The following is a 26,918-nucleotide window of genomic DNA, read 5'->3' as shown; positions in this document are numbered from 1 at the left end:
ATATATATACAAATATAAATATACATAAAAATACATAAACTCAGGTATAGCAGAGTGGACAACGGGGAGGCGGGTGGGTTAGTGAGGAATCCACAGGCAGATACTGTATCTACCAGAAAAAGCGTTACCGAAGGTAAGTAACTTGTTCTTCTGATAGATACATCTGCCAGTGGATTCCTCACCTTGTGAATAGAGTCCCACAGCCGTCCCCACTCCCGGAGGAGGGTGTCCACTCTCCTATACCAGAAAATCCTGGAGGACAGAACGCGCAAAGTGGCCATCCCTCCTCACCTCGGTATCCTAGCAGTAATGCTTTGCGAAAGTGTGGAGGGAGGACCAAGTTGCGGCTCTGCAAATATCCTCAACAGGTACACATCTAGATAAAGCAGAAGTAGCAGACTTTGCTCTAGTAGAGTGAGCTCTTATACCCTCAGCAGGGTCCTTACCCGCCAGGGAGTAGCAGATCTTGATGCATAATATTATCCATCTTGAAAGAGTGCGCTTATGCACCGATCTACCTTTCCTGCAGCCAGCAAATCCAACGAACAGCTGGTCATCCAACCTGAACTCCTTTGTCCTGTTCAGGTAGAAACTCACCGCCCTCTTAGGGTCCAAGCGATGAAGCCTCTCCTCCTCCTAGGAAGGGTGAGGGGGGAGGATAAAAGGTAGGGAGGGTAACGGACTGTCCTAAATGGAAAGATTAACCACCTTAGGCAGAAAAGCAGCCCTGGTCCTGAGAACCATTCTTTCAGCATGAATGGTCAAGAATGAGGGCTTTGAGCTAAGAGCTTGAAGCTCACTAACCTTCCTTGCCGAGGTAATTGCCACCAGAAAAATAGTCTTAAAAGACAAAAGCCTCAAGGGACATGAGTCTAGGGGTTCAAAAGGCGAACCCATCAAGAAAGTAAGAACAAGGTTCAAGTCCCATTGAGGTACAATTAAAGGTGTAGGAGGAAATTTATTGGTAAGGCCCTTAATGAAACGCAAAACAATAGGCGATTTAAATAAAGAGGGCTGGTCTGGCAAACAAAGGAAAGCCGATAAGGCTGACCAATAACCTTTGATAGTTGCCACCGCAAAACCTTGCTGGGCCAAGGAAAGTGCAAATTGTAGTATATTGGACAAACGAGCCCTTAAAGGGTCAACAGACTTCTCCCCGCACCAAGCAACAAATTTCGACCATCTATAAGAATATATGGACTTGGTGGAATCACGCCTGGCTGACAAGATGACATCCACCACATCGTGTGGGAGAGAAAAGGAACTCAGGTTGCCCCGTTCAATCTCCAGGCATGAAGGAGCAAGGTCTGGAGGTGGGGGTGTAGAACCTGCCCCTCCATCTGGGAGAGGAGATCTGCCCTGTAAGGGAGACGGAGCGGCGGGCACGAGGAGAGGTGGAGAAGATCTGTATACCACACCCTTCTGGGCCAATCCGGGGCGATCAATATAACTTGGGCCCGGTCTTGGCGAATCTTCCTCAGAACCCGAGGAATCAAGGGTAAAGGAGTTGCGAATCCCAACTCAAGTGAAACGCGTCCCTCAGTGCTCCTTGTATCGGAAACTGAAGGTTGAAGAATGACGGGCAGTGAGCATTCTCGTGAGTGGCAAACAGGTCTACCTTAGGAGTTCCCCACGTCCAGAAGAGGTGACGAACCAACCCTGGGTGAAGCCTCCACTCGTGGTCGGCCGAGAACTGCCGACTGAGATTGTCTGCACATACGTTCAGAACCCCGGCCAGATGATTTGCCATCAGACAAATCTGATGATCCTGAACCCAGGACCAGAGACGCAGAGCCTCTCTGCAGAGACACCGCGACCCTCCTCCTCCCTGCTTGTTGACATACCACATCACGGTGGTGTTGTCCGTCAGGACCTGAACCGACCGACCGCGAAAGGAAGGGAGGAAGGCCTTGAATGCCAAACGTATGGCCCGCAATTCCAGAAGGTTGATGTGAAGCAACCTTTCCTCTGGAGACCAAAGACCCTTGACCTCCAGATCCCCCAGATGAGCACCCCACCCTAGAGTGGATGCATCCGTGATCACTGTGGCCACCGATGGAGGCAGTTGAAAAGGCTTTCCTTGAGACAGATTGCCTTCCACGCCCCACCAAGACAGATCCGCCGCAGTTTCCCTGGAGATCCTCACTGACTCCCTGAGATCTCCGTTGTGCTGATACCACTGCCTGCGGAGGCACCACTGGAGTGCCCTGATGTGCCAGTGTGCATGGTTGACCAACAGAATGCAAGAAGCCATAAGACCGAGCAGACGAAGGACCTTCAGGACTGGAACGACCGCTCCATTGTGAAACAAAGGTATCATTTCCTGTATGTCGCGAATCCTTTGAGGAGGAGGGAATGCACGACACACAGTTGTGTCCAGTACCGCACCTATGAACAGGTTGCGCCGGGAGGGCACCAGGTGAGACTTGGGTACATTTATCGAAAAACCCAACCTGTGCAACAACTGAGTTGTCTCTTGCAGATGGTGGAGCACCTTCTCTGGCGACTCTGCTTTGATCAGCCAGTCATCCAAATAGGGGAACACTGAAATCCCCGACCTTCTGAGATGCGCAGCCACCACTGCCATCACCTTGGTGAAGACTCGAGGCGCAGTAGTAAGTCCAAACGGAAGGACCGTAAACCAACCGTAAAACGGAGATACTTCCTTTGCGACTTCAGGATCGGAATATGAAAATAGGCATCCTGCAAGTCGATCGCCACCATCCAGTCTTCTTCCAACAGCGCCTGAAGAACCTGCGCAAGAGTGAGCATCTTGAACTTCTCCTGTTTGAGAAAGAGGTTCAAAACCCTGAGTCCAGGATTGGACGAAGCCTGCCATCCTTCTTGGGGATCAAGAAATACCGGGAGTAGCATCCCTGACCCCTTTCCTGCTCCGGAACCACCTCTATCGCACCCTTTCTGAAAAGCGCCAGGACTTCTTCCTGCAAGAGAAGCAGGTGGTCCTCCGAACAATAACCTTGGCAAGGAGGGTAATTGGGGGGAAATTCCCGAAAGGGAAGAGCATACCCATTTCTACGAGATTGAGAACCCAAAGATATGATGTAACCGATTCCCAATCTCGTAGAAAATAGGTAAGCCGACCCCCTACAGGACCCGCATGATCCAGAATGGTGGATCTAGGGCTGCTTTGCTGATGTTGGTGGGGGGTGGGTATTAGAGGAGGAAGTTGAGGAGGAGGAGGCTTGACGACCACGGGCACGTCCCCTTTGTCCACCTCCATAGGACTTGTACAAAGGATTCTGCCATTGCTGCTGCTGTTGGTTCTGCTTATAGGTACGAAAAGTAGACCTTCCAAAACCCCTGAATTTCCTGGTGGTAGAGCCTCTAGTCTGTAAGCCCAAAGACCTTGCAGTCGCCCTGCTATCTTTGAATCTTTCTAAGGCAGCGTCAGCCTTCTTTACAAAAAGGCCAGTGCCATCAAAAGGCAAATCCAACAGAGCAGCCTGGACATCAGTTGAAAATTCGGATGATTTTAACCAAGCGGCCCTTCTAGTGGCGACTGAAGATCCCATTATTCTAGCCACAGAGTCCGCCGTGTCCATGCCACTCCTAATCACCTGGCAAGCCGCAGCCTGCGTGTCAGACACTACCTCATTGAAGTTCTTCCTATCTTCCTCCGGAAGCTTAGATAATAACTGCTTAACCGTGTCCATTAAAGCATGTACATTTCTGCCCAGCAGACAAGTAGCATTTGTCGATTTCAGCGCCATGCTACTTGACGAGAATACCTTCTTAGCATTCTGATCCAACTTTTTAGAGTCCTTATCCCCTGGAACCTGGAGAAAATCCCCTGCCGTCCTCTTTGAGCAAGCCGCCTGAACAACCAGACTTTCCGGCGAAGGATGAGAAGTTAAGAACTCAGGGTCACCAGGTGCCCCCCTATAGCGTCTCGTTACTGTTCTAGACACTGCAGGAGCAGTCAAAGGCTTTTTCCAGACTTCCGATATCGGTTCAGTGAGAGCCTCAGTGAACGGGAGAGTCGGCTCAACAACAGAAGAAGGTGAATGCAGAACCTCAGTAAGGATGTTCGATTTAAACTCCACACAAGGCAAAGTCAAGTTAAGCTATTCTGCAGCCTTTTTAATCACAACATGGTATGGAGCCACATCCTTAGCGGGTGCATCAGAAACTGCAGGCAACCCCCATTCAGGCGAAAATTCCAAACCACTTGAACTATGCAGCTCCTCAAAATAATCTTCCTGATCCTGAAGTTCACCTTCCTCCACTTCAGGAACCACATATTCCTTCTCTTCCAAGAGACGCTGAGCTCTACGCCTCGACCACTCCAACCGAACCGAAGTCGTCGGATTCGGTAGCGACTCCGATGGAGTCGGGCCGGCGTCGAGTGAGGAGCTGGAACAGCTGGAGAATGGGAAGCTGGAACCGGCGTCGAGTCTCGAATCCGATCCCGAGGTCGCTCCGGAGCCGGCGGAGCCGTGTGCGGAGTCGATGACCTCGGCGTCGCCGAACCAAGCCGAGGTGGATATGGCGCCACCAAAAACGGCATAAAAGGCGCCGGAGCGTAAGCTTGAGGGACACCCAAGTTGTACGACAATGGACACATGGGACCAGCCGGTGCACCAGTGGGGTGCATTGCTCTCGCATACACGCCATACATAGCGTTAAGGAAATGCGAGGGGTCCTGCCCAGGACCAGGAAACGGAGGGTACAAACCCACTGGTTGCTCCGTAGGAAGCTGCACTGGAATCGGTTCTTCTTGACCCTCCTGTTCCTCTCGATGACGCACCGGAGTCGCCGAAGCCTGAGGTTCTTCCACGTCTTCCTCCTCATGCGCAGAAGACAGACACGGATCCAGTCCCGGACCGGAGATGGCGCTCGGGACTGAAAAGGCGAGGCTTCACCTTCAGGCTCACGAGATGGCGAGGGAGACAAAGTCTTTATGATGCTTACGAGACGAAGACCTCTTCTTCAAGTCTGACTCCCTGCCGGAATGGTGCCTCGAGCTATGCTTCTTCCTCTTATGTTTTTTGTTCGAGGAACTCGAAGCATGTCCCGAAGCCGACTTCGACGCCGACTCCGATCGAGACCTCGACCTCGACTTCGATTTCGGCTTCGACCTTCCCTTTTACCTTGGCTAGAAGGAGTTTAGCCTCTCGTTCACGCAGAGCCTTCGGGTTCATCTTAGAACAGGAACGACAGCCTCAGACATCGTGGTCCGAGCCCAGACACCACAAGCAATCATTATGTGGATCGGTAATGGACATCATCCTGGCACACGATCCGCACTGCTTAAACCCGGTCTTCTTCGACGACATCTTCGACGAAAGACAACAGCTCGAAAAAGATGCAGAAACACACAAATCGCAACAAAGTTACTATCCGCAACTCAAGAGATCCCAAGAAACCGTTAGCGTCGACGACGCGGAAAAAAGGGAACTGATGTCATCACGCCGACGTAGGCCTAATAAGGGGTCGGTAACGTCAGCCGGAGTCGCGCGCGATGCCGTGCTCCTGTGACGTCGTCCACGCCGGCATGCTACAAAAGAGTTTTCCGAACGTTGCTGACGCAGGGAGATATTCACAAGGTGAGGAATCCACTGGCAGATGTATCTATCAGAAAGCTGCAGCAGCAGGGGGACTAAATAAAATGATAACAGTACGTTATGGTAATTTTATTGTTTCCTTTCTTTTACTGCTTCAAGCCAGTGGGACGACGCTCCTCTGCCTTAGTGGGGAAGTCTCCACTGAGTAGAAGAGAATCATTGTGGCCAATAACAATAATTAAGGCCACAGGGGGAACACTCAGCGAGGGAAAGGAGAGCTCTGGGACTGTTCAACGTAAAATCCTCAGGGGGGGCAGAAAAAGAGAGTCAAGCAACAAACATGCGGAGGCCTCCTCAGCAACACACTACTCCGTAAGAGAGACAGGAGAAGCACACTCACCATAGTGATACCTGACAAAGGGAAGTATAAAGGATATGAAAAAATATATACACACATGAAAAAAACACATTAAACACACACACACACACACACACACACACACACATATATATATATATATATATATATATATATATATATATATTCGAAGGTTACAGAGACGTTATAGTTAGGGTAGCATTTCACTTGTACAAAACCAGAGAAATTCAGGGTTACAGATAGAGCAAACTATAACTCATGCCCACGTAATGCACTGCTTATGACCTCAAATATTACATCACTCGTGACATGGTCAGTGACTTGGCTGATGACATCACTGATGACATCATCCAGTGACTGAACGTTTTTAAAAATTGAGTGTTAAATTATATACCAAGGTGTATTGGTGAATCTGTGGGTGTATGAGTGCTTGTATGGGTGATTCATTGGGTGACTGACTGAATAAGTGAGTAACTAGGTGTCCCAGTGAATGTATGGGTGAGTGACTAGGTTGTGTAATTGTCCATCAGTCTGTAAGTTGATGTCTAAGTGGCTGTATGCGTTGGTGAGTGGGTAGGTGAGTAGCTGTATGAGTGAGTGACTGGTTATCTGAGGGGGTGTGCGACTACCTGTATAGATGAGTGAGTGAGTCGCTGTGGGGGTTAGTCTGTGAGTGTGTGTTGGTATGGGTGAATGAGTTTGCCTGTGTCAGTGAGTGAGTGCATGCGTCAGTGGTATGTGGGTAAGTAACTGGGTATGTGAAAGGCAATATAGGTGAGTGATGGGGTATGGAGTGACTGTATGGGTGGGTGAATGTGAGAGTGGTTGTATGGGTGAGTGTGTGTGTGTCAGTGACTGTATAGGTGATTGAGTACATGTTAGTATATTTATGAGTAAGTAAGTGGGTGTGATGGTAACTAGGTGAGTAAGTGGCTTTGTGACGGACTGTATGGGAGAGTGAGTAGGTGTGTGAGTAGCTCTGACTCAGTGTGAGCGGCTATATGAGTGTACGAGTGGATATGTCAGTGGCTGTATGAGTGAGTGGGTGTGTGAGTGGCTGTAAGGGTGAGTGAGTGAGTGGATGTGTGTGTTGATCTATGAAACAGTGACTGGCTGTGTAAGTACTGGTATGTGTGTGTGTGAGAATGGGTTTAAGAATGGCAGTGTGGTAGTTGGAGTGGGTGTACGAATGATAATATGGGGTGTGAGTGTGTGCGACAGATTCTCTGGATGATGTCTTCAGTAATGTCATCAGTGATGTCACTGTCCATGTCATGAGTGATGTAATATGTGAGTTCATAAGCAGTGCATTGCAGGGGTGTGAGTTATTGTTCACTCACTAACTAGGTTTTTTCTTGGTCAAATGTGTAGAAGTAAAATTGAGGAAGTGTGGTATTGTGCACAAGTCTCAGGCGTGATGTGGGTGCAGGTCTGATCCGTTCACATTTCCATCCATCCATCAACCAATATCTGAATCCTCCTCGACTGAGTAGAAAGGTGGCCTCGACCTCCCTGCTGCGTTTGACACAGTCTTCCACTACCCCCTCATCAACAGACTCCACAACATCGGCATACAATTTATAGACTTTTGTTGCAATTGGTGTTGCAATATTTAGCAATGCCAATAGCTGAAACTTAATTAATGCGAGACCTATAGCATTGCAAATGCTTGTTCAGTAAATGTCTGTTTTTTTATTCTATTTCCTAACTATAACATCCCTGTAACCTTTGTTTTTTTCAGTGAATTTCTAATTATTTTTAACTGGTAGTCGCCTTTACTGAGTGGTGGAGAAAGGGGGCTGGGCCTCCAACCAGCTCTCAAGAATTCTGCGGTGTAGGACTTACATGAGGTACCAAGAGGGATTCTTGACCCCAAAGTCCCTCAGGAGTAAAGTGGACTTCATCTCCCAACCAGTAGTGCACCTTGACCCGCATTTGCAGAGTGGTGGAGAAAGGGGACGTGGCCTCCGAAGACTTCTTAGCAATCCCACTGTGTGGGACTTGTTATAGATAATAGGCGGGGTAGTTGCCCCCCAAGGATGTCCTTGGGAGCCAACTACCCCTCCTGTTACCTCCAGTAAGTCCCACACAGCAGGATTACTGAGAGGTTATCCGAGGTCATGCCCCTTTTCTCCACCACTCTGCAAACGCACTTCCTGGCGCAGTACTAGTAGGGGGATGGAATCTCCTTGACTACTTTATCCATAGGGCATGGCCTTTAAATAGAGGGTGGGGGAACTTGGAAGCAAAGTTTGGGCATTTCGAGTTCTTTCTGTTGCAAAGAGATCTATTTGTGGAAACCCCCATTAGTGGAAGTATGGGAGGAGGCCTCAGGGGTGGAGTTCCTACTTGTAGACTGGTTGCCGCATCCTGCGAAGGTCAGCAAATTCGTTGTCTGACCCTGGAAGGTGTTCAGCTAAAAGGTAGATTTTGTGATGTATTGCCAAATGCCAAATAATCTGAGAGAGGAATGATAACTTTAGAGAAGGTATCCCCCCACCGCCACTACTTTTGTACATAGCTGCCATATTGCCTGTCCGTACTAGGACAACTTTCCCTATCAGGTGAGGTAGAAATGCTTTTTAGTGCCAGGTGAACAGTTTAAAGCTCTAGGTAGTTGATGTGGAGATATTTGTGTTTGGTGTCCCATAGACCCTGAACTGTAAGATGTAGTAGATGGGCACCTCACACTGTGAGCGATGAGTCTCCTGTGAACACGATCTGTGGAACAGGGTTGATATGTATTGTGTGTTCCACCACTGCAGGGTGCGATTGTCTACCAACACTAGATCTTTTAGTTGACCCTGTGATTGATTCCATTGACATACTAAACATTCCTGTAGAGGGTGCATGTTTAATCTTGGATGAGGCACTATGGCAATGCATGATGCCATCATCTCTAGAAGTTGCATGAATGTTCTCACTGTTAGATACTGTTTGCTTCGGAATTGTAGTAGCAATCCTGGCTGCATTGGGATAGGCTAAACCTGTTTGAGTGTTTAGCATAGCTTCTAGATAGGTTTGCAGCTGTGAGGGTTGAAGATGGGATTTGTGTGCATTGACTGTGTATCGCAACTGATGATGAAGATTTATGGTAATTTGAGTGTGTTATAAACATTTGTGATGCCTTTGATCAGTCAATCGTCTAGATATGGGAAGACATGGATTTGTCGTCGTCTTAGATGAGCTGCTACTACTGCTAGACATTTGGTGAAAACTATGGGTGCAGTAGTGACTCTGAATGGGAGTACCTGTTATGTTATGTTATGTTATGTTATGTTAAGGATTTGGTAAGCGCAACAGCTGCCCCAGCAAAGAGGCGTCCCGGCGCTGCTAGATCTAAAGAGACAGATACTCGAGGCTAGCCTTGTATAGACGGGAGAGCCTATGATGATGAAAAAAGAAAAGTTTTAATGGCTTTCCGAAAAGCCAACAGGTTCTCTACTCCACGGATGTGGGCCGGCAAGGAGTTCCAAAGTTTAGCCGCCAACACCCGGAAGGAGCGACCACCCATACGGTAAAGTTTGGTTCGTGGTACACTCACCAGGTGTTGTCCCAATGAGCGAAGGCTACACCGGGGAACATACAAGGTCAACAAAGGGCGCAGTAAAACTGGTCTCCCGGTTTTAAGGATCTTAAACGCCAGGACAAGGGCTTTAAACTAGATCCGAGATGCGATCGGGAGCCAATGAAGCCTTCCAATCGTTGCTCTGACAGGTCATCTGCGAGGGAGCCCAATCAGAGTTCTCGCTGCCAAGTTTTGGACCCGTTGGAGTCGCAGGACCTCCGCTTTGTTAGCACCCAGGAGCAGCACGCTGGCATAGTCCAAACAAGAGATAATCATGGCTTGAACAATGAGCTGACGTACTGTTGGCTCAAAATACTTCAGGATGGGTTTTAGGCCTCTCAACAGGCCCACACAAGTAGCTGCCACTCTCTTTGTGTGGGCCTGAAAGTTAAGTGAGGAGTCCATCCACACTCCCAAGTTCTTAACTAGAGGCTTTGGCGTTGGCATCGTGCCCAGCGAAGCCGGCCACCAATGCTCATTCCAGAGGGCGGTGTTCTTCCCTGCAAGCAAAACCTCTGTTTTGCTAGCATTGAGCTGCAGACAATTGTCTGCCATCCATTCGGCGACCGCTGCCATTCCATCTCTAAACCTAGTGGCTGATGTAGATGGCCCTTCAGCTAGGGTGATAACCAGCTGGGTATCATCCGCATAGGACACCAGCGCTAGGTCCCACTCCTTTGCCACAACTGCCAGAGGTTGCACATACAGATTGAACAAAGATGGACTGAGTGCAGAGCCTTGCGGAACCCCCTGACCGATAGAGACTGAGAGATGTATGGTGGTGCCGAAACCCGAAAGGATCTCTCCTCTAGGAATGATCGGAACCACTCTAAGGCAGATCCCGTAATCCCTACCGCCTCCATCCGATACTGAAGAATGTCATGTGATACCGTATCAAAGGCAGCGCTGAGATCTAACAGGATCAGCGCTGCACTCTGACCGGCATCAAGGATCATCCTTAAGTATTCAGTAGTGGCAAGAAGGGCGGACTAGGTGCTATGGCCAGGCCTGAACCTGTTTTGAGACGGATCCAGAATGTCATTATGGCTCATGTATTGAGTTAAAGCATTATTCACATGAGCCTCAGCCATCTTGGCCACCCACGGGAGGAGGGAGATTGGCCTAAAGTTTTCTAGTTTTGACGGATCCAGTGAGGGCTTCTTGATGATGGGGGATACCCATGCCTGTTTCCAGGCCCTAGGGACTTTGGCTGTGGAAAAGGACAGGTCGCCGAGCGGCTGTTGAAAGTGCGCTAGGGACTCCATGATTTGAGCCGGCCTCATAGGGTCCAAAGGAGATCCTGGTTTCACTTTCCTACATAATTTAGCTAGCTCTTCACCAGAGATCTCTGGAATAGTTGCTAAGGTGGTGCCACCAACCCTGGTATCAGCAGAATGATGGCGGGTCCGGAAAATGCTGCGGAAAGGTCTTATAGATTTTTTGCACTTTTTCAACAAAGAACATGGCTAGTTCTTCGCACTGCTGTGCAGAGATTAAATTAGATACTCTGGATCTGGAGTTCTTTAGCTCTTGCACAATTTTAAAAATACATTTAGTGGGATTAGGACTGGTTTTTATTTCGTCTGCATAAAATGTAGCACGTGCAGAACAGATCGCTTTGTGATACAGCTTTATTTTAGCCAAATATATTGCTTTATCCCCCTCTTTATAATCCCTTCTCCATGTCTGCTCGGCTCTCTTGCATTGCTTCCTCAATACTCGCTGAGCCTCGCCGTACCATGGATTAGAAATGGACCTGCACCCCTTAGTCCATTTGACTGGAATGAAAGCGTCCAGACCTCTTACCTTCATCAGATAGTGTTTTCTTGCTACCACAACTCTAAGGTATTAGCGATGTGCTGGGAGAAGAGGAATGTGAAAGTATGCATCCTTTAAGTCTAGTGTTGGCATCAAGTCGCCTTGCTGCAAGAGGGGAAGCACTTGTTGAAGTGTGACCATATAGGGGTGTTATGGACGTATGTACAGGTTTAGAGGGCTGAGATCTAATACTGGTTATAGAGAACTGTCCTTTTTTGGGGTTAGGAAGTAAAGGGAGTAAACCACTGACCCATGGTGTTGTATTGGAACTGGTTTTTATAGCTCCTTTGGTTAGAAGAGCTGGTACTTCTTGTTTGAGCAGTTGTTGGTGCTCTAGAGAGAGTTTGTGAATGCAAGGTGGAATATTGGGAGGATTGTTGGTGAGCTCCAGGCAATAACCATGTTGGATAATGTCCAACACCATTTTTGGCTAATGTTATTGATTAAAGAAAAACCAAAGGTGATGATGGACGGAGCGTTGACAATACAAACACTCACCCCCAGTCAACTGATCTGGGTTTAATCCATCACCGTTCTTTAGCTCACTCCGCCACCCCAGTTCAGACATGGCCATATGCAAATCAGTCTGACCCTGTGCCTCATGGGAACAGTCCAGCCCGAACTGCCAAGCCATGTCTTCCCTGGACCGGAATCAAGCTTCCCAGGACCGGTTTCTGGCATTACAGCCGTCTTCAGCCGGGCTTGCTTGACTCCAGTGGCAAAGTGAGCAAGGGACTCACGTCTGAGCATACCCTGCCAACTTAGGGCGAACAAAGAAAAACCAAAGGTGATGATGGACGGAGCGTTGACAATACAAACACTCACTCCCAGTCAACTGATCTGGGTTTAATCCATCACCGTTCTTTAGCTCACTCCGCCACCCCAGTTCAGACATGGCCATATGCAAATCAGTCTGACCCTGTGCCTCATGGGAACAGTCCAGCCCGAACTGCCAAGCCATGTCTTCCCTGGACCGGAATCAAGCTTCCCAGGACCGGTTTCTGGCATTACAGCCGTCTTCAGCCGGGCTTGCTTGACTCCAGTGGCAAAGTGAGCAAGGGACTCACGTCTGAGCATACCCTGCCAACTTAGGGCAAACAAAGAAAAACCAAAGGTGATGATGGACGGAGCGTTGACAATACAAACACTCACCCCCAGTCAACTGATCTGGGTTTAATCCATCACCGTTCTTTAGCTCACTCCGCCACCCCAGTTCGGACATGGCCATATGCAAATCAGTCTGACCCTGTGCCTCATGGGAACAGTCCAGCCCGAACTGCCAAGCCATGTCTTCCCTGGACCGGAATCAAGCTTCCCAGGACCGGTTTCTGGCATTACAGCCGTCTTCAGCCGGGCTTGCTTGACTCCAGTGGCAAAGTGAGCAAGGGACTCACGTCTGAGCATACCCTGCCAACTTAGGGCGAACAAAGAAAAACCAAAGGTGATGATGGACGGAGCGTTGACAATACAAACACTCACCCCCAGTCAACCGGTCCTGGGAAGGTTGATTCCGGTCCAGGGAAGACATGGCTTGGCAGTTCGGGCTGGACTGTTCCCATGAGGCACAGGGTCAGACTGATTTGCATATGGCCATGTCTGAACTGGGGTGGCGGAGTGAGCTAAAGAACGGTGATGGATTAATCCCAGATCAGTTGACTGGGGGTGAGTGTTTGTATTGTCAACGCTCCGTCCATCACCACCTTTGGTTTTTCTTTGTTCGCCCTAAGTTGGCAGGGTATGCTCAGACGTGAGTCCCTTGCTCACTTTGCCACTGGAGTCAAGCAAGCCCGGCTGAAGACGGCTGTAATGCCAGAAACCGGTCCTGGGAAGCTTGATTCCGGTCCAGGGAACACATGGCTTGGCAGTTCGGGCTGGACTGTTCCCATGAGGCACAGGGTCAGACTGATTTGCATATGGCCATGTCTGAACTGGGGTGGCGGAGTGAGCTAAAGAACGGTGATGGATTAATCCCAGATCAGTTGCCTGGGGGTGAGTGTTTGTATTGTCAACGCTCCGTCCATCACCACCTTTGGTTTTTCTTTGTTCGCCCTAAGTTGGCAGGGTATGCTCAGACGTGAGTCCCTTGCTCACTTTGCCACTGGAGTCAAGCAAGCCCGGCTGAAGACGGCTGTAATGCCAGAAACCGGTCCAGGGAAGCTTGATTCCGGTCCAGGGAAGACATGGCTTGGCAGTTCAGGCTGGACTGTTCCCATGAGGCACAGGGTCAGACTGATTTGCATATGGCCATGTCTGAACTGGGGTGGCGGAGTGAGCTAAAGAACGGTGATGGATTAATCCCAGATCAGTTGACTGGGGGTGAGTGTTTGTATTGTCAACGCTCCGTCCATCACCACCTTTGGTTTTTCTAATGTTATTGATTGCCAAATTGGAAGAAACGGATGCAATCTTAACCAAACAGGTGGATGATGATTGGGGGGAATTGCTAGTTGGGAGACGGAGAGGTACGTGTTGGTGTACCTCTACCTTTATAATTGTTTCCTATGTAACTACCTTTGTAAAACCCTCTATAGGAAGATGTGTTGGCATCTGTGGAGGTGCTTTTTGAGCTCCCCTATAAAATGAGTGGTGAAAGGTTAAAGGGTGGCTGTAGTGCTCCCATGGATTTTTCAACTTCAGTGACTTTTTACATTTTCGATGTGATTCATCCACTTGATGCCTAAATAGATGTTCCTTGTTAAAGGGAGCATTCAGAATTGTTTGTAGCACCTCTGGTTTAAACCCAGAGATTTGCAGCCATGCGTGTCTTCCGAGGAGAATACTGGTGTTTACTCCTCTGGCTGCAGTATCAGCAGCGTCTAATGCACACCAAATAGAGGAGTTGGAAATTAGTTTCTTTACTATTTCCTGCTCTTTTTTCCCTTTGCTCCTCTGGGCGATATTGGAGTAACTCCTCCATTTTGTCCCAGTGCGCCATATCATACCTAGCCAAAAGACCTTGTGTATTGGCTTTATGCCAATGATTGGCTGATTGTGCCACCACTCTTTTGTCTGAGACATCTATTAATTTGGACTCTTTGTTTGGTGGTGATGGTGGTGCATCACCTGAAGTTAGTGAAATTGCTCTTTTATGAGCATTGGACATAACTTGGCCCTTAATAGAAATTGCCTCAGATGGTAGAGGTTTATATTTTTATCAGCCCTGGTTGTTCTAATACGTGCCCTCACAGGTTCTTTAAAAATTTCTTCTCTAGGCCTCATCATATCTTTTAACATAGTTAATGACTGTGTTGTCTTATGTGTGGTTCCCAATGTTAAAAAAAATATATATTCTTCTAAAGATTATGTAAAGTGACTCCATGGTACATGGCCCTGGCAATTAATTCCCGATATGAAGCTTTGTCATCAGGAGGGAAAGGTTCTGCAGGGTATAGATCCGTATCTGTTGGATGATCTACATTATAATTATCCCATGGATTTTGTGGTGATTGGTCATAAGTGTCATCCCTAGCCTCTACATTAGGATCTGTATAGGGGGAGCCCTGTGGCATGATGTCTAGAGGGTCTAAAGTTGGTATCAGAGGTACTGGTGAAAATGGTGGAGGGGTATAAGGAATGGGGTGAAGAGGGCTAGTAGTCATGTACGTTTTCTTTTGTAGAGAGATGTTATATCCTGTGAATTAGTAATTTTCCTCTTGGAGGATGGTATCACTAGTTTTGTTGCAATATGTCAAGTGTCTGAATTAATATATATTTTCTTTTGTTTTGGATCCAGCTTTTCTTGCTTGGTTTCCAGAACTGGCTTCTGAGGAGCATCTTCTGTTTCGGCGCCAAAATTTTCAGTGCTGGGACGGATTTGTTCTTTTTGTCTTTCGGAACTATCTTTTAGGTGCCAAAGATGTGGTATCTCGACTCGAGCCAGAAGGCTTGACGGTTGCTTTCGGTGCCGAGCCAGAGGGCGGGGCATTATAAGCAGAGTCTCAGCGCCTACCATGGTCAGATGGCAGTGGTGGCCTGGAAGCCTTATGTTTAGTGGAAGCTAGTGGGCAAAGGGGTTTTGGTACTCACAACACCATAACCGCAGGGATATCGTGGGACTCCAGTTCTATATCCAGCTCGTAGTCGGAGTCCTGGACGAAAAGGCCTTTTCTTCCGCTGTGGGTGCTTCCATTTCTTCATGTTCGATATCTTCTCTGAAGATATCTGGGGTGTCTTCGATACTTTGTCATTGCATTTCTTTTCGCCGAGCCCGCCAGTCCCGGAGGGTCATTTTTTTAAGCAAAATGAGTGGCTGGCGTCACAGTTTTCTTCCTTGTGCTCTGGAGACAAGCACAGATTACCAACCTTGTGAAGGTCGGTGCGCAGATATTTGGAGTGGCACAGTGGGCAGAATTGGAATGCAGTCAGATCCATCAGCAGCTTACTTTATGATGTTTGTTCGAGATAAAGTGAAATGAAATGGGCTCGGCCTGAAGGCCGCAGTTGAAGTTTTTCTGATCCAATTGGGAAAGTTTCCCTATTTTCGACATGCAGACAATGGGAAAACGTGCTCGAAACAATACCATCTTGGACACAGTGGGCTGCAAATCAAAGGCATCCCGATGAACGATCTCAAACCGGAGCAAAGCAAGTCATGTCTGTACCAGATGGCAGAAAGAAAATAATCTAACAATGAAGTCGATGCCCTTGCACCCTTATCACTGAAAGGAGGAGTCACCTTACCTTGTGACTGGAAAAGACTTCTTCAAAGAAAACCAACTTTTAAACATCCGAACCCAAAACTACATGGCAGAAGTATGCAAAGCATGTGTATCTACAGTACACAGGCCTCAAACATACACAAACTAGAAAGGAGGAGGAAGCGAAAAACAGAAATAAACAGCATAACTATAGTTCATATTCCAATTCTTATGCATGCGGCAGCTGTTGTACATATATGCTCACTGCAACTTTCCAAAGGAACAGGTCCTTTTTGTGACCATGGGAGCACAAGATTGGGGTCTCTCTCAGCCAATCATTTGTCCGTGATGAACAAGAAAGCCTGCACACTGTCTTGAAAGAACTGTTGCTGCTCAGATATGCAGTTTTTTCAAACTGCTTCAATTTTGCAGGGCTCCTAGATCGGTTTCCATTCCAAAAGAAGCACTGTAATTTGCACTAATTGCAATAAAAGTTGACAGTTTGAGGGCTGCCAAGAACCACTCTACTTTTGTCCCAATGTTACTGAACGTAACAGCATCCTTTGATACAGTTGATCATACAATTCTCTTACCTAGAGTGGCCATGAAGGCATTTGTCATACTTCTCTTGATTGGCTTAAATCATTTCTGAAAGTCACACTCAAGCAGTTATGCTTTATCAATTTGTCCCTGACCCTTTTAATTTAGCTACAGAAGTACCCCAAGGTTCTGTCCTTTCTGCTTTTCATTTCAATCTTTACATTAGTTTGAGTTTGAGTTTAAAATTACTTGTAAAGCGCACATACACCTGCGGTTTCTTGGCGCTACAACTGATAAGATCCGGGGCTAAGAGACAAGGGAAGCTATTGGGAATTTAGTCAAAGGCCTTAGTGAACAGGTGAGCCTTGAGGTGTTTACGAAATTGCGAGTACAGAGTGAAGGAACGGAGTTCAAAGGGGAGGGAATTCCACAGGATCGGGGCAAGGGTAGCAAATTTCGAGCCTCCCCACTTCTTTCTCCGATAACGAGGGATGGTAAGGAGGGACTGAGAGCAAGAGCGTAGTTCCCTGGTGGGAACATAGGGGGTGATCTCAGAAGAGATGAATGCGGGTGCCAAGCCTAGTCGAGCCAAGAAAGTGATGGAGGCGAGCTTGAATTGAACCCGAGCTCGCACAGGGAGCCAGTGTAGAGATTTCAAGAGGGGGGAGGAATGGTGAAATTTCGGAAGATTGAAGACCAGGCGGGCCGCCTGGTTTTGTATCTGCTGCAAACGCCGTAGACTATATGCAGGAATACCTGCATATAGGGCGTTGCCGTAATCCAGGCGGGATACCACCATGGCCAAGATGATAAGTTTGAGAGCAGAGAAGGTAAAGAAACGGGACACCCTGCGAATAGTGCGCAATGAAAGGAAAGAAGAAGATACCACGGAACTGACCTGGGAGTGAAGGGTGAGTTGAGAGTTAAGTTTTATGCCAAGGGTTTTAACAGAGGTGGTGGGTACAGGAGAGGGGCCCAGTACAGGGGGCCAGAAAAGAGAAGACCAGGGGCTGGATGAACCACCCGTCAACACCAGCTCGGTCTTATCGGGGTTGAGTTTCAGGTGATTGTGGTTCATCCAGTCCCAGATGTGAAGCATGATAGTTTGGAAGTTAAGAACAGAAGAGGGGGAAGAGGACAGGTTGAAAACAAGCTGGAGGTCATCCGCATAATTAAATACGGCGACCTCCATTTGTTGAAGAGAAAAAATAAGAGGGGCAACCCTGGGGAACCCCGCACTGAACTTTCCGGATGTCCGCTGTAAAGTCACCAAGGCGAACGGCCTGGGTGCGGTCACTCAGGAAGGAGGATAACCAGACCAGAGCAGTGCCCCCGATCCCCGCCGCCTCGACACGGGAAAGTAAGATGGTATGATCCACCGTGTCAAAGGCGGCTGAGAGATCGAGGAGCACAAGGGCCTGGCACTGGTTGGTATCCATACCCTCCCTGAGGTTGTCCAAGACCGAGATGACAACGGACTCCGTAGAGTGTGCGGGGCGAAAACCGGCCTGGCGGGGAACAAGAGCTCCGTGCATCTCCACAAAGGAGCTCAGAGCGCAGGTGACATGGCGCTCGAGCACCTTTGCCAAAAATGGCAAAAGGGAGATGGGGCGGAAATTGGCAGGGACAGAGGGGTCTGCCCCAGGTTTTTTAAGAATTGGCACAATAACCGCAGACTTCAAGGGGTTGGGTACTACACCTTGGGCCAGGGAGCTGTTGAGGAGATGAAGGGGGGGATCTGGGCAAGTAACAAAAATATGACGAAGGATGTGAGCAGGACAGGGGTCAAGTTGAGAGCCAGATTTGACCACGGGTACTATGGAAGTAAAAGCTTCCTTAGATATGAGAGGGAAAGTAGTGAGTTTTCCCTTGGGAGGGGGACGTTGAGGATCAACAAAGGAGGGAGAAGGGGGCGGGATGTTGGCTTTGATGGTAACAATTTTGTGAATAAAGTAGTTATTGAGGGATTGGCAGAGTTCTTCGGACGGGGCGGGCTTAAGGGTTGTTCTGTCCGAGAGCGCCAGATTATGAACAATCATAAATATCTCCTTAGACTGGTTTGCTGCGGCAAGGATTTTAGAGGAGAATTAGGTGGTTTTGGCCTCCAAGATGTCTTTTTTATACTGGGTAAGGATGTTGGTATACCCCAGTCGTAAAATGGGGCAATAACTTCTCCTCCACGCCTGCTCCGCGCGGCGTACTGTAAGTTTGGTGGCCTTAAGCTCTGCATTGAACCACCGATTGGCATCCTTATCGCGCTTGGAGGTAATGCGTTTGAGCGGGGCAGCAGAATCACTACCAGCGGAGAGCCACTGATCTATAGCCTCGACCTGGGAAAGGGTGGAAAGGCCCTGCAGGGAAGGGAGGGAGGTGGTAAGAAGGGAAGAAAGTTCTTCTAGGTTGGCTCGGCCCCATGCTCGGACCCAGATGTTTTTGGGGCGAAGGGGCTTGGCTGGGGGGTGAATGGGTAGAGAAAATGAGATCAAGTGGTGATCGGACCATGTGCAAGGTGAAATAGAAAGATTCCACGGGACAATTCAGGGACCAGATCTGGTCAAGCATGTGACCTTTGATGTGGGTGGGGGAGTGAACAAAGGAAGTGAAATTAAGGGATTGAAGGGTTTCAGAAAATTCCTTTGAGGACGAGCATTCAGCTGGGTCAGAAGTTGAAGTCGCCAAGGAGTAAAATAGAGGAATTATTGACTGTAATGGTAGCCAAGACTTCCAAGAAATCAGAAAGAAACTGTAAGGGAGATTGAGGAGGGCGGTAGGTAAGAAAACAGGTCAGAGGGGGAGAGGTGGCGGTGGTGCGGATAACCAGGTATTCAGTGGTTGCAATGTCAGGCAAGGACACAGTTTGAAAAGGGAGATCGGTGCGTGCGATGACCGCCACGCCGCCCCCAGCTCTGCCAGAAGGGCGGTCTGCCCGGAGGGCGTAGTAAGTAGCCGGTAAGGTGGCCAGTAGGGCGGGGAGGGAGTCATCGGCGAACCAGGTCTCCGTTAAAAAAAGAAGATCTGGGGTATGAAGATCCAGCAGGACCGAAAGTTCGTGCGTATGGGCGACAGCGGACCGAGTGTTAAGGTAAAAAGCTGTTAAAGGTTTAAAGGTTGTAGGGTGAGTAGTGCATGTGGGTGAGAGAGAAGGGCCAGCTATAGGAAGGGGGATGTGCGGGGGAACAGCATGGGATAGACCAAGGGAGGAAATGTGAGAACAAATGGAGGCTGCGATGGGCCAGGGTCCCTGGAGGCGGCGTAGTTGGACCGGGGTATAGGTGATAAGCGGGGCAGAGTAACGCGCCCCTAGCCCCGGTCGGCCGCGGACGGGCGCAGACGGGCTTAACTTAGGCGCAACTTCGGCGCGCCTTCGTCGCGCTCGCTGCGCCGTCTATGAGGGGAAGTTGTAATATAGGGACACATGGGAGGGGGTCTAAGAGGGGGCGTGGCAGGGGGTGGAGGGACAGAGGAGCAGCCCCGCCAACCACAGAGCAGCCCGAGATGGTGGGCACGCCCGTCCCCGCCCTCGTGACCTGCCCGTCAGAGGGTGAGGGAACGAGCAGCGTGGGGCGCTCTGGCGGCGGCAGGCAGGGGAGTCAGGAGGCTTCAGGGGGTGCACGATGTCCAGAGCGCAGCCCCTGCAAGATGAAGGCAAGGTAAATTTAAAAGAGTCTCGTGGTTTCTAAAAGCAAAGTTGCGCCGCGCCTCAGCAGCGTTGTAGCTCCCGGCAGAGCCTCGGGAGATCTAATCAGTGTCAGGGCCTGAACTCGCCCAGCTGAAGTAGATTGCCAGGGGGGGGAGGGACAGAGGAGCAGCCCCGCCAACCACAGAGCAGCCCGAGATGGTGGGCACGCCCGTCCCCGCCCTCGTGACCTGCCCGTCAGAGGGTGAGGGAACGAGCAGCGTGGGGCGCTCTGGCGGCGGCAGGCAGGGGAGTCAGGAGGCGTCAGGGGGTGCGCGATGTCCAGAGCGCAGCCCCTGCAAGATGAAGGCAAGGTAAATTTAAAAGAGTCTCGTGGTTTCTAAAAGCAAAGTTGCGCCGCGCCTCAGCAGCGTTGTAGCTCCCGGCAGAGCCTCGGGAGATCTAATCAGTGTCAGGGCCTGAACTCGCCCAGCTGAAGTAGATTGCCAGGGGGGGAGGGACAGAGGAGCAGCCCCGCCAACCACAGAGCAGCCCGAGATGGTGGGCACGCCCGTCCCCGCCCTCGTGACCTGCCCATCAGAGGGTGAGGGAACGAGCAGCATGGGGCGCTCTGGCGGCGGCAGGCAGGGGAGTCAGGAGGCGTCAGGGGGTGCGCGATGTCCAGAGCGCAGCCCCTGCAAGATGAAGGCAAGGTAAATTTAAAAGAGTCTTGTGGTTTCTAAAAGCAAAGTTGCGCCGCGCCTCAGCAGCGTTGTAGCTCCCGGCAGAGCCTCGGGAGATCTAATCAGTGTCAGGGCCTGAACTCACCCAGCTGAAGTAGATTGCCAGGGGGGGAGGGACAGAGGAGCAGCCCCGCCAACCACAGAGCAGCCCGAGATGGTGGGCACGCCCGTCCCCGCCCTCGTGCCCTCTTTTATTCTATCTAAAAAATGTTGGGTGTTTTTTATTCCTATCCACATGACATCCAACATATGGTTAGGCTTAATGGAAATGGATGTATTTCTAACCCCTATTTCTTCTTGATTAGAAATTATTAAAGGCTAAATAGACAGAAACTGGTTAACATTAAATATGGAAAAAATAGAGGTTCTCTTGTTGGTTAGAAATCTGTTGATCTGGCCTCATGTCCCATGACCTTCAGACTAGCTCCAAAATCTCAGTCTGTAGATAAGAGTCTCTGGTTCCAGACTTGATTCATCTCTCAAACTGGATACTCATGTTCCCCCACTAATACCCTCCGGCTTTTAAGTCCCTCTAGCTCTGCAACTTATTTTTCTATTACCATCAGAGGATGCCAGTAGGACAGTGATTGCATCCATCATAAGCTTGCAACTTGTTTATTTTAAAGCTACATATTTAGGTACCTCGAAACAAACAATAAAGAGACTAAAAAAAACTTACAAATCAAGAAGCACAGATTTATGTAGTTTGCAAGAGTTTTCTAATGCCTCTCCACTGCTTGGTAGACTCCACTAGTTAGCGAAAGGATCATCATATTGTGCACCATTCATAAGTGTACACATGGATCACCCCTTCCTTTCTGAATAGCACATTACTTTTCATACGACTCAGCAATGACAAATTAAAAAAGTTAGAAAGTTCCTGTTAACCGAGTAAGGAATATTTTGAAATTAGTACAATGTTTTTGCAATTTGTTGTAAAAAGCGTTATGGGAAACTTACGGGTGACTAGCAGTAGTCCCTTTTTCACGGATCTCAAAGAAAATCAAATAACAGAGAACAATTGCTATCAACAGAGAGGCAGAACACCTACAGTTCACCATCTCCACTGCTTGTTAAAAATGACAGGAGTCAAACATTCTCACCTTCGCCTTTTTGGACAGTCCTTCATATAGTGGCCAATCTTTCCACAGACACGGCAGCATCTATCATTGGGTGCCAGCTCACCATCAGTCAGTACTTTTGAATCAAAAAAGTAATCCTAAAAATAAGAAATCTGATTATTTTCTTGCAAAACGGTAATCTCATTTCTTAATATGAAGCAAATGCCTCCATATTTCCAATCACTAGGCAACTGCAGGTTTGTCAAAATTCATTTGAGCCCTGACTAGCTCTAAAGTGTTTACGTTTTCATAGTATCTAGTATAAGATTTAAAAAATGGAAAGGGTGACCTCATATCTGGCAACAATATAGCTGATTTAGGAAAATGGTGCTAGCGATAAACTACTTGGCTGTAATTTTTCAACCATGAGCTTTGGGTGCATGTCTTTCACCATTTTGAATTTTCAATGTTTTAGAAAAGAGTGTAAGAGTGGAGCCTGAAGGTAAAATGGTGGCTCTAGAATAAAACCAAGGCAGTGCAAAAACAGAATACTCTTTTTAGTTCTGTACTTGTTGGGTAAAGGCTGCCTTTCCTACCCAACTCAATCTGCATGTCAACTATCTGCCTGACAATTTAAGAGGAAGCTTCTACTTGCACAGCAAGACTATGTCTTAACTATGCCCCAATACAGAAACAGTGGAATATGTTGCAGAATGCAATAGAATCTTATGAGATTATATTATAAATAGGAGAAGAAAATAGAGCAGCTCAGTTAAATACCAGTCAGGCAGTGGCATATTCAACGGAGTTAATGAATTTACTGGAAAATAACAAGCAAGACATCATGGTCAATAGAGGTTGGGGCGAGACCAACAGCCCATCGAGTAGGAGGAAATTCATGGTGCTCCCACACCATCGCCTTCCTGCATAGGAGAGTGACTGACTGAATGCAAGTATTTCCTTGACAGTCGCTTGGAACCAGGAGAGAAAGTTCCTGAAGGTCAAAGACTGTTTGTTCTGGGAAACGTGTTCCGAGAATGCGGCCTGCATGGAACGGCAAGATGACAGTGTGGTGATTTCCGTCACAGACCCACTTTGGTTCTCCACTTAATTTGACATTTTAGATTGACATCATTTTAGGAAGGTTATATTTCACATGTTTTGGTTGCCCAATATTATTCTGAGAATACGCTGTACAGCTCTGTTTGTTCTTAGGAAGCTTTTCTCCTCGTTTCATCAGTACACACAGTGCAAAACTAGAACACAGAACAAGATATCATGGAGTTTATGTTGTCAGCTTGCCAACAGCTTCTAACATTTAGACACGGCATTACATCAGAGCTGCATCTCTAAAACAGTGGGTTTTGGGTTCATTATATACACTATCCCCTGTCCTATTGGAGGTCAGAGAGGAGCATTCTCATTCCTGTCTTCACCGTCCTGGGACACATTGCTGTGTTCTGCATATAGCCCTGTGAACACTGAACTTCCATCCTGTAGAGAGGGATTGTCAATCTACTCCAGGCAGATTGCCTCGCCAAGTTATCCTGTTATGGGGGCTTGGGCTAGCCTAAGGGATCGTGCAGCGTGTACACCCATTAGGCTCTCAGAGCAGGGGTCGTGATGGGTAGAAATACAGATATAGCACTAATACTGACATGGTTTGAATGTTCATTCTTTTCACCATTTCACAATGATGGTTCCTTTGGTTTGTTTGATCTGCCTAATAATTGCATCACATTCTTTCTATAAAAAATTACGATACTTTCAATAAATACATTGAAAACTCTTCGTATCCTTGTGTTTTACCATGGGTATGCATAAGGAAACAACAAAGGTGGTAAGATCGTTTTTTACAATTTCCTATGTTATCAGCGTGTCATGTTCGAGGTTGCCAAAATCAACTGCTATCCTAGTTGGTTTAGGGGTTCGGTGAGGCACTGTGACCTAGTCAGGAATTGGGCTGACAGGCTCTGGTGGTGCAGATGGATACAGTCCCTAAGTTCTGAAGTTCTATCGTCTCAACACACAGTCCTACATTTTCAAGTGCGTACCATACAACATAGCAGCATCAACTTTCTAAGGGCAGGTACCTATTTAACGGTCTCCTGAGTAGTACTTGTTTGTACCCAAGGTACCCTATTCATTTTCATACAGAGAGGTCCGTGTTGTTAGGGCTAAATCCTCCTCAGCATTTTAGGAAGCACCTAATGTTGGTCTGCTGCTTGTGAAAGCTTAAACATTTCAAAGGATACCCTACTTTTGTAAATCCCTCACTGAATTCCATTGTTTAAATAGCACTAACAATTAATATTTCTGCACATTGCAGACCTGATGATACAGCACATGTACATTTACATGGGCTAGACAATGGGGTGTGGACATGTTACCTTCGTGGCTGAGGCCCACAAAGCCTATAGAACTGAAGTTTTCTATTCATGGGTCACCTTTCTAGCCACTGATGCTAGCACACGTACATATCCCAAACTATACTGAAGCAGCCTTACCAAGTGCTTACAGACCATGCAAACAGACTAGAAGTATCATTAACATTTCTGAAACATCAAAATTGGGTCGAAGGTGCCCTACCACATGTAATAATAACATTCAAAAAGGTCCTCTCAGCAATGAAGGAGCCACATAGCGAGCTTTAGCTGAATACACACTACATTTTTTATAATGGTCTTGCATGACTATCGAGACGTTTAACTCTGTATGTTACACAAAAATAACTAAAGCCCAAGCGAGGGCTGTTCGGGCTGTTCCAGCTGTTGAGAAACAGTTAGCAGTGCCTGCCATTAGCCCTCTCACTATAATTTGCAATTATGGGTAAAATTCCCACCAGGCAGGAAGAAATTCCGTTCTGGATAGCACAAAAATCAAATCAGCTTGAAACTATGTTTACCCATACAGGACCCCAAGATAAACAAAGAATTATTACCTTGTGCTTGCCACCTGGGATGATTCCCCCATTCGATGACAGTGCCACATGGGGTACAGTATTTGCTACAATCAATACCATAACTCATGGTACACTATCTCTGGCTGTTTTGCCTAACGTTCTAAAACAAATACAAAAGGAGTGCGAGGCAGCCCTTGCCTTGGCTTTAGGGATGACATTGGAAACTTTGCCACAGTATCCTGAATTATGTTAGCCTCTATTAAAGTGGAAGCAGCAGAACTGGCTATACGCCAACGGATCGTGCAAGCTGCAGTGGCAGACCAAGAGCACAAGCTACCAAAAATGTTTGCGGACACCTGTACATCTATATGCCGAGATAATTTGGGAGCCAGACGAAATAAGCCACTGCTTGGCAAAGGTAGTTCTGAAAAGAAAAATATCAAATAAGCACCAGAGCCTTCTAAGAAATGCTGGGACAAACAAAAAAATAAAGAAAAATCTAAATCACAGGGATGATCTCCGCAACTGGTGACCGTTGACAGACGTTACAATTTACACCAGCGTTACACACTAAAACAGCTGGATAGGTATCAGTATACTGATACATGTACTTCTCGTTCCTTTCTGGACTCATCGGACAAACGATACGAGAGAGGGGGAAGATCAGAGAACGGACAGGAAGAGTACGTGAAACCAAAAAAGGACTCACAACGCTTGTCTGATGTATTCATAAAAAAGGAAGAGAAACTTTCACAAAAAAAACTAAATTCAAGAAGAAAAAGGTTGCGGGAATTTCAGCATAATATGCCACACATATTGAGAACTCTTCTCCTAGAGAAGTGGGCAGTGACTCTGCTAGACAGCACGGCAGAGCTCACAATAGTTCGCCAGGATCTTCAAAGATTTCTGGATGCAAAAGTGTAAGAAAGTGGCTCTATATATATTGGACCAAAGTAAGGTACAGTGTGTATAGAGTCCCCAATCCCCAGAGGTATGACAGAGGTTAGAGTCAGATATGACCTTACTCTCTAAAGTGGTAGCTTGGTCGAGCAGTAAGGCAGTATCAGAGGACAGTGTAAAGCATTTGTTGTACACACTCAGTCAGCAAAAAGTTTCACACACTCAAGAACTGAACTCTAGGCCAATTGTTTTTAGATCAAAAGATATAGTTGTTTTATTTTAAAACCAACAGGTATCAAAATATACTTTTCTCAATATGAGACTTTAGGGAATTACTTTGCAGAAAGGCAATAGACTTGGTAAGTACAATAGCTACTGTGGTTGCAATTCGCAACACAATTCTGAACACATTGAGCTCAACGGGTTTTTCTACATAAATGCAGTGGATTACTTTAAGGATTACTTTTCTAACCACAGGACTGGATCCTGACTACAGTCCCGGGACCTAAGCTGGAAACAGTTAAGTAAAAGCGTTTTGTTTATCGTTGTGATTTTTAAATAATATAAATGTATTTTCAAAGTTGACACTTAGAAACTTGTCAGTGAAAAACAAGCAATGTTATCCTATGGAAGGAAATTCAAGTCACAGGTAAAGTAGGTGCTCGTTACTTTTGTAATCTAGTACTGGACTCCTAGGTTCAGTACTGGGACCTCTACCCAAGACAGGAGAGCAATTACGTTTTGGTACTTGGTATGATTTTTAAAGAATATTTGTAGTTTGCAAAAATCGACAGAAGAAATTTCACAGAAAATCAGTCAATGGTTTCCTACGGAAGAAAATGCAGGTAACTGGTAAGTACAGTTAAGATTACTTTTGCGGTTCAGTACTGGGCTAAAAGGTACAGTACTGGCTTCTCCCCTGGTCACAGGTGAGTACTTTGGAATTTGTTATTCGGCTGATTTTAGGTGAATATTTTAAAGTTTCAAAACTCCACAAGAAATTTCAGTGAAAACCAGTCAATGTTAACCTATGGAAGGAAAATGAGTCATCAGCTTTTAGGTAAGTACTTGACTGGTAGAGTTAAGGTTCTGGGCATAGACTCAGGGGTCTCCCAGGGTCGGGAAGGTACCATAGTTACACCCTCAGCGGCACAGGGGCAGCCGGGTGCAGAGAGAGTAGGCCCAATGCAAGCCAATGGAGGGTAGGGGGCCTTTGGTTGGTGGCTGCA

The 26,918-nt window shown here is 47.5% G+C and overlaps 1 protein-coding gene across 2 annotated transcripts in view; it reads right to left on the bottom strand.

Moving 5' to 3' along the window:
* Positions 1 to 26,918, bottom strand: part of TUT4 (terminal uridylyl transferase 4) — a 1,200,849-nt gene that overhangs the window by 216,130 nt on the left and 957,801 nt on the right. For both annotated transcript variants that reach the window (XM_078670586.1, XM_078670594.1), the window contains exon 27: positions 21,930 to 22,045. In XM_078670586.1, the coding sequence (XP_078526712.1) occupies positions 21,930 to 22,045 (116 nt within the window). The remainder of the gene's footprint in view (positions 1 to 21,929; positions 22,046 to 26,918) is intronic.

The sequence above is a fragment of the Lissotriton helveticus genome, chromosome 1_2, assembly GCF_964261635.1.
Source record: "Lissotriton helveticus chromosome 1_2, aLisHel1.1, whole genome shotgun sequence".
NCBI lineage: Eukaryota > Metazoa > Chordata > Amphibia > Caudata > Salamandridae > Lissotriton > Lissotriton helveticus.
This window is presented reverse-complemented; position numbering and strand designations above follow the sequence as displayed.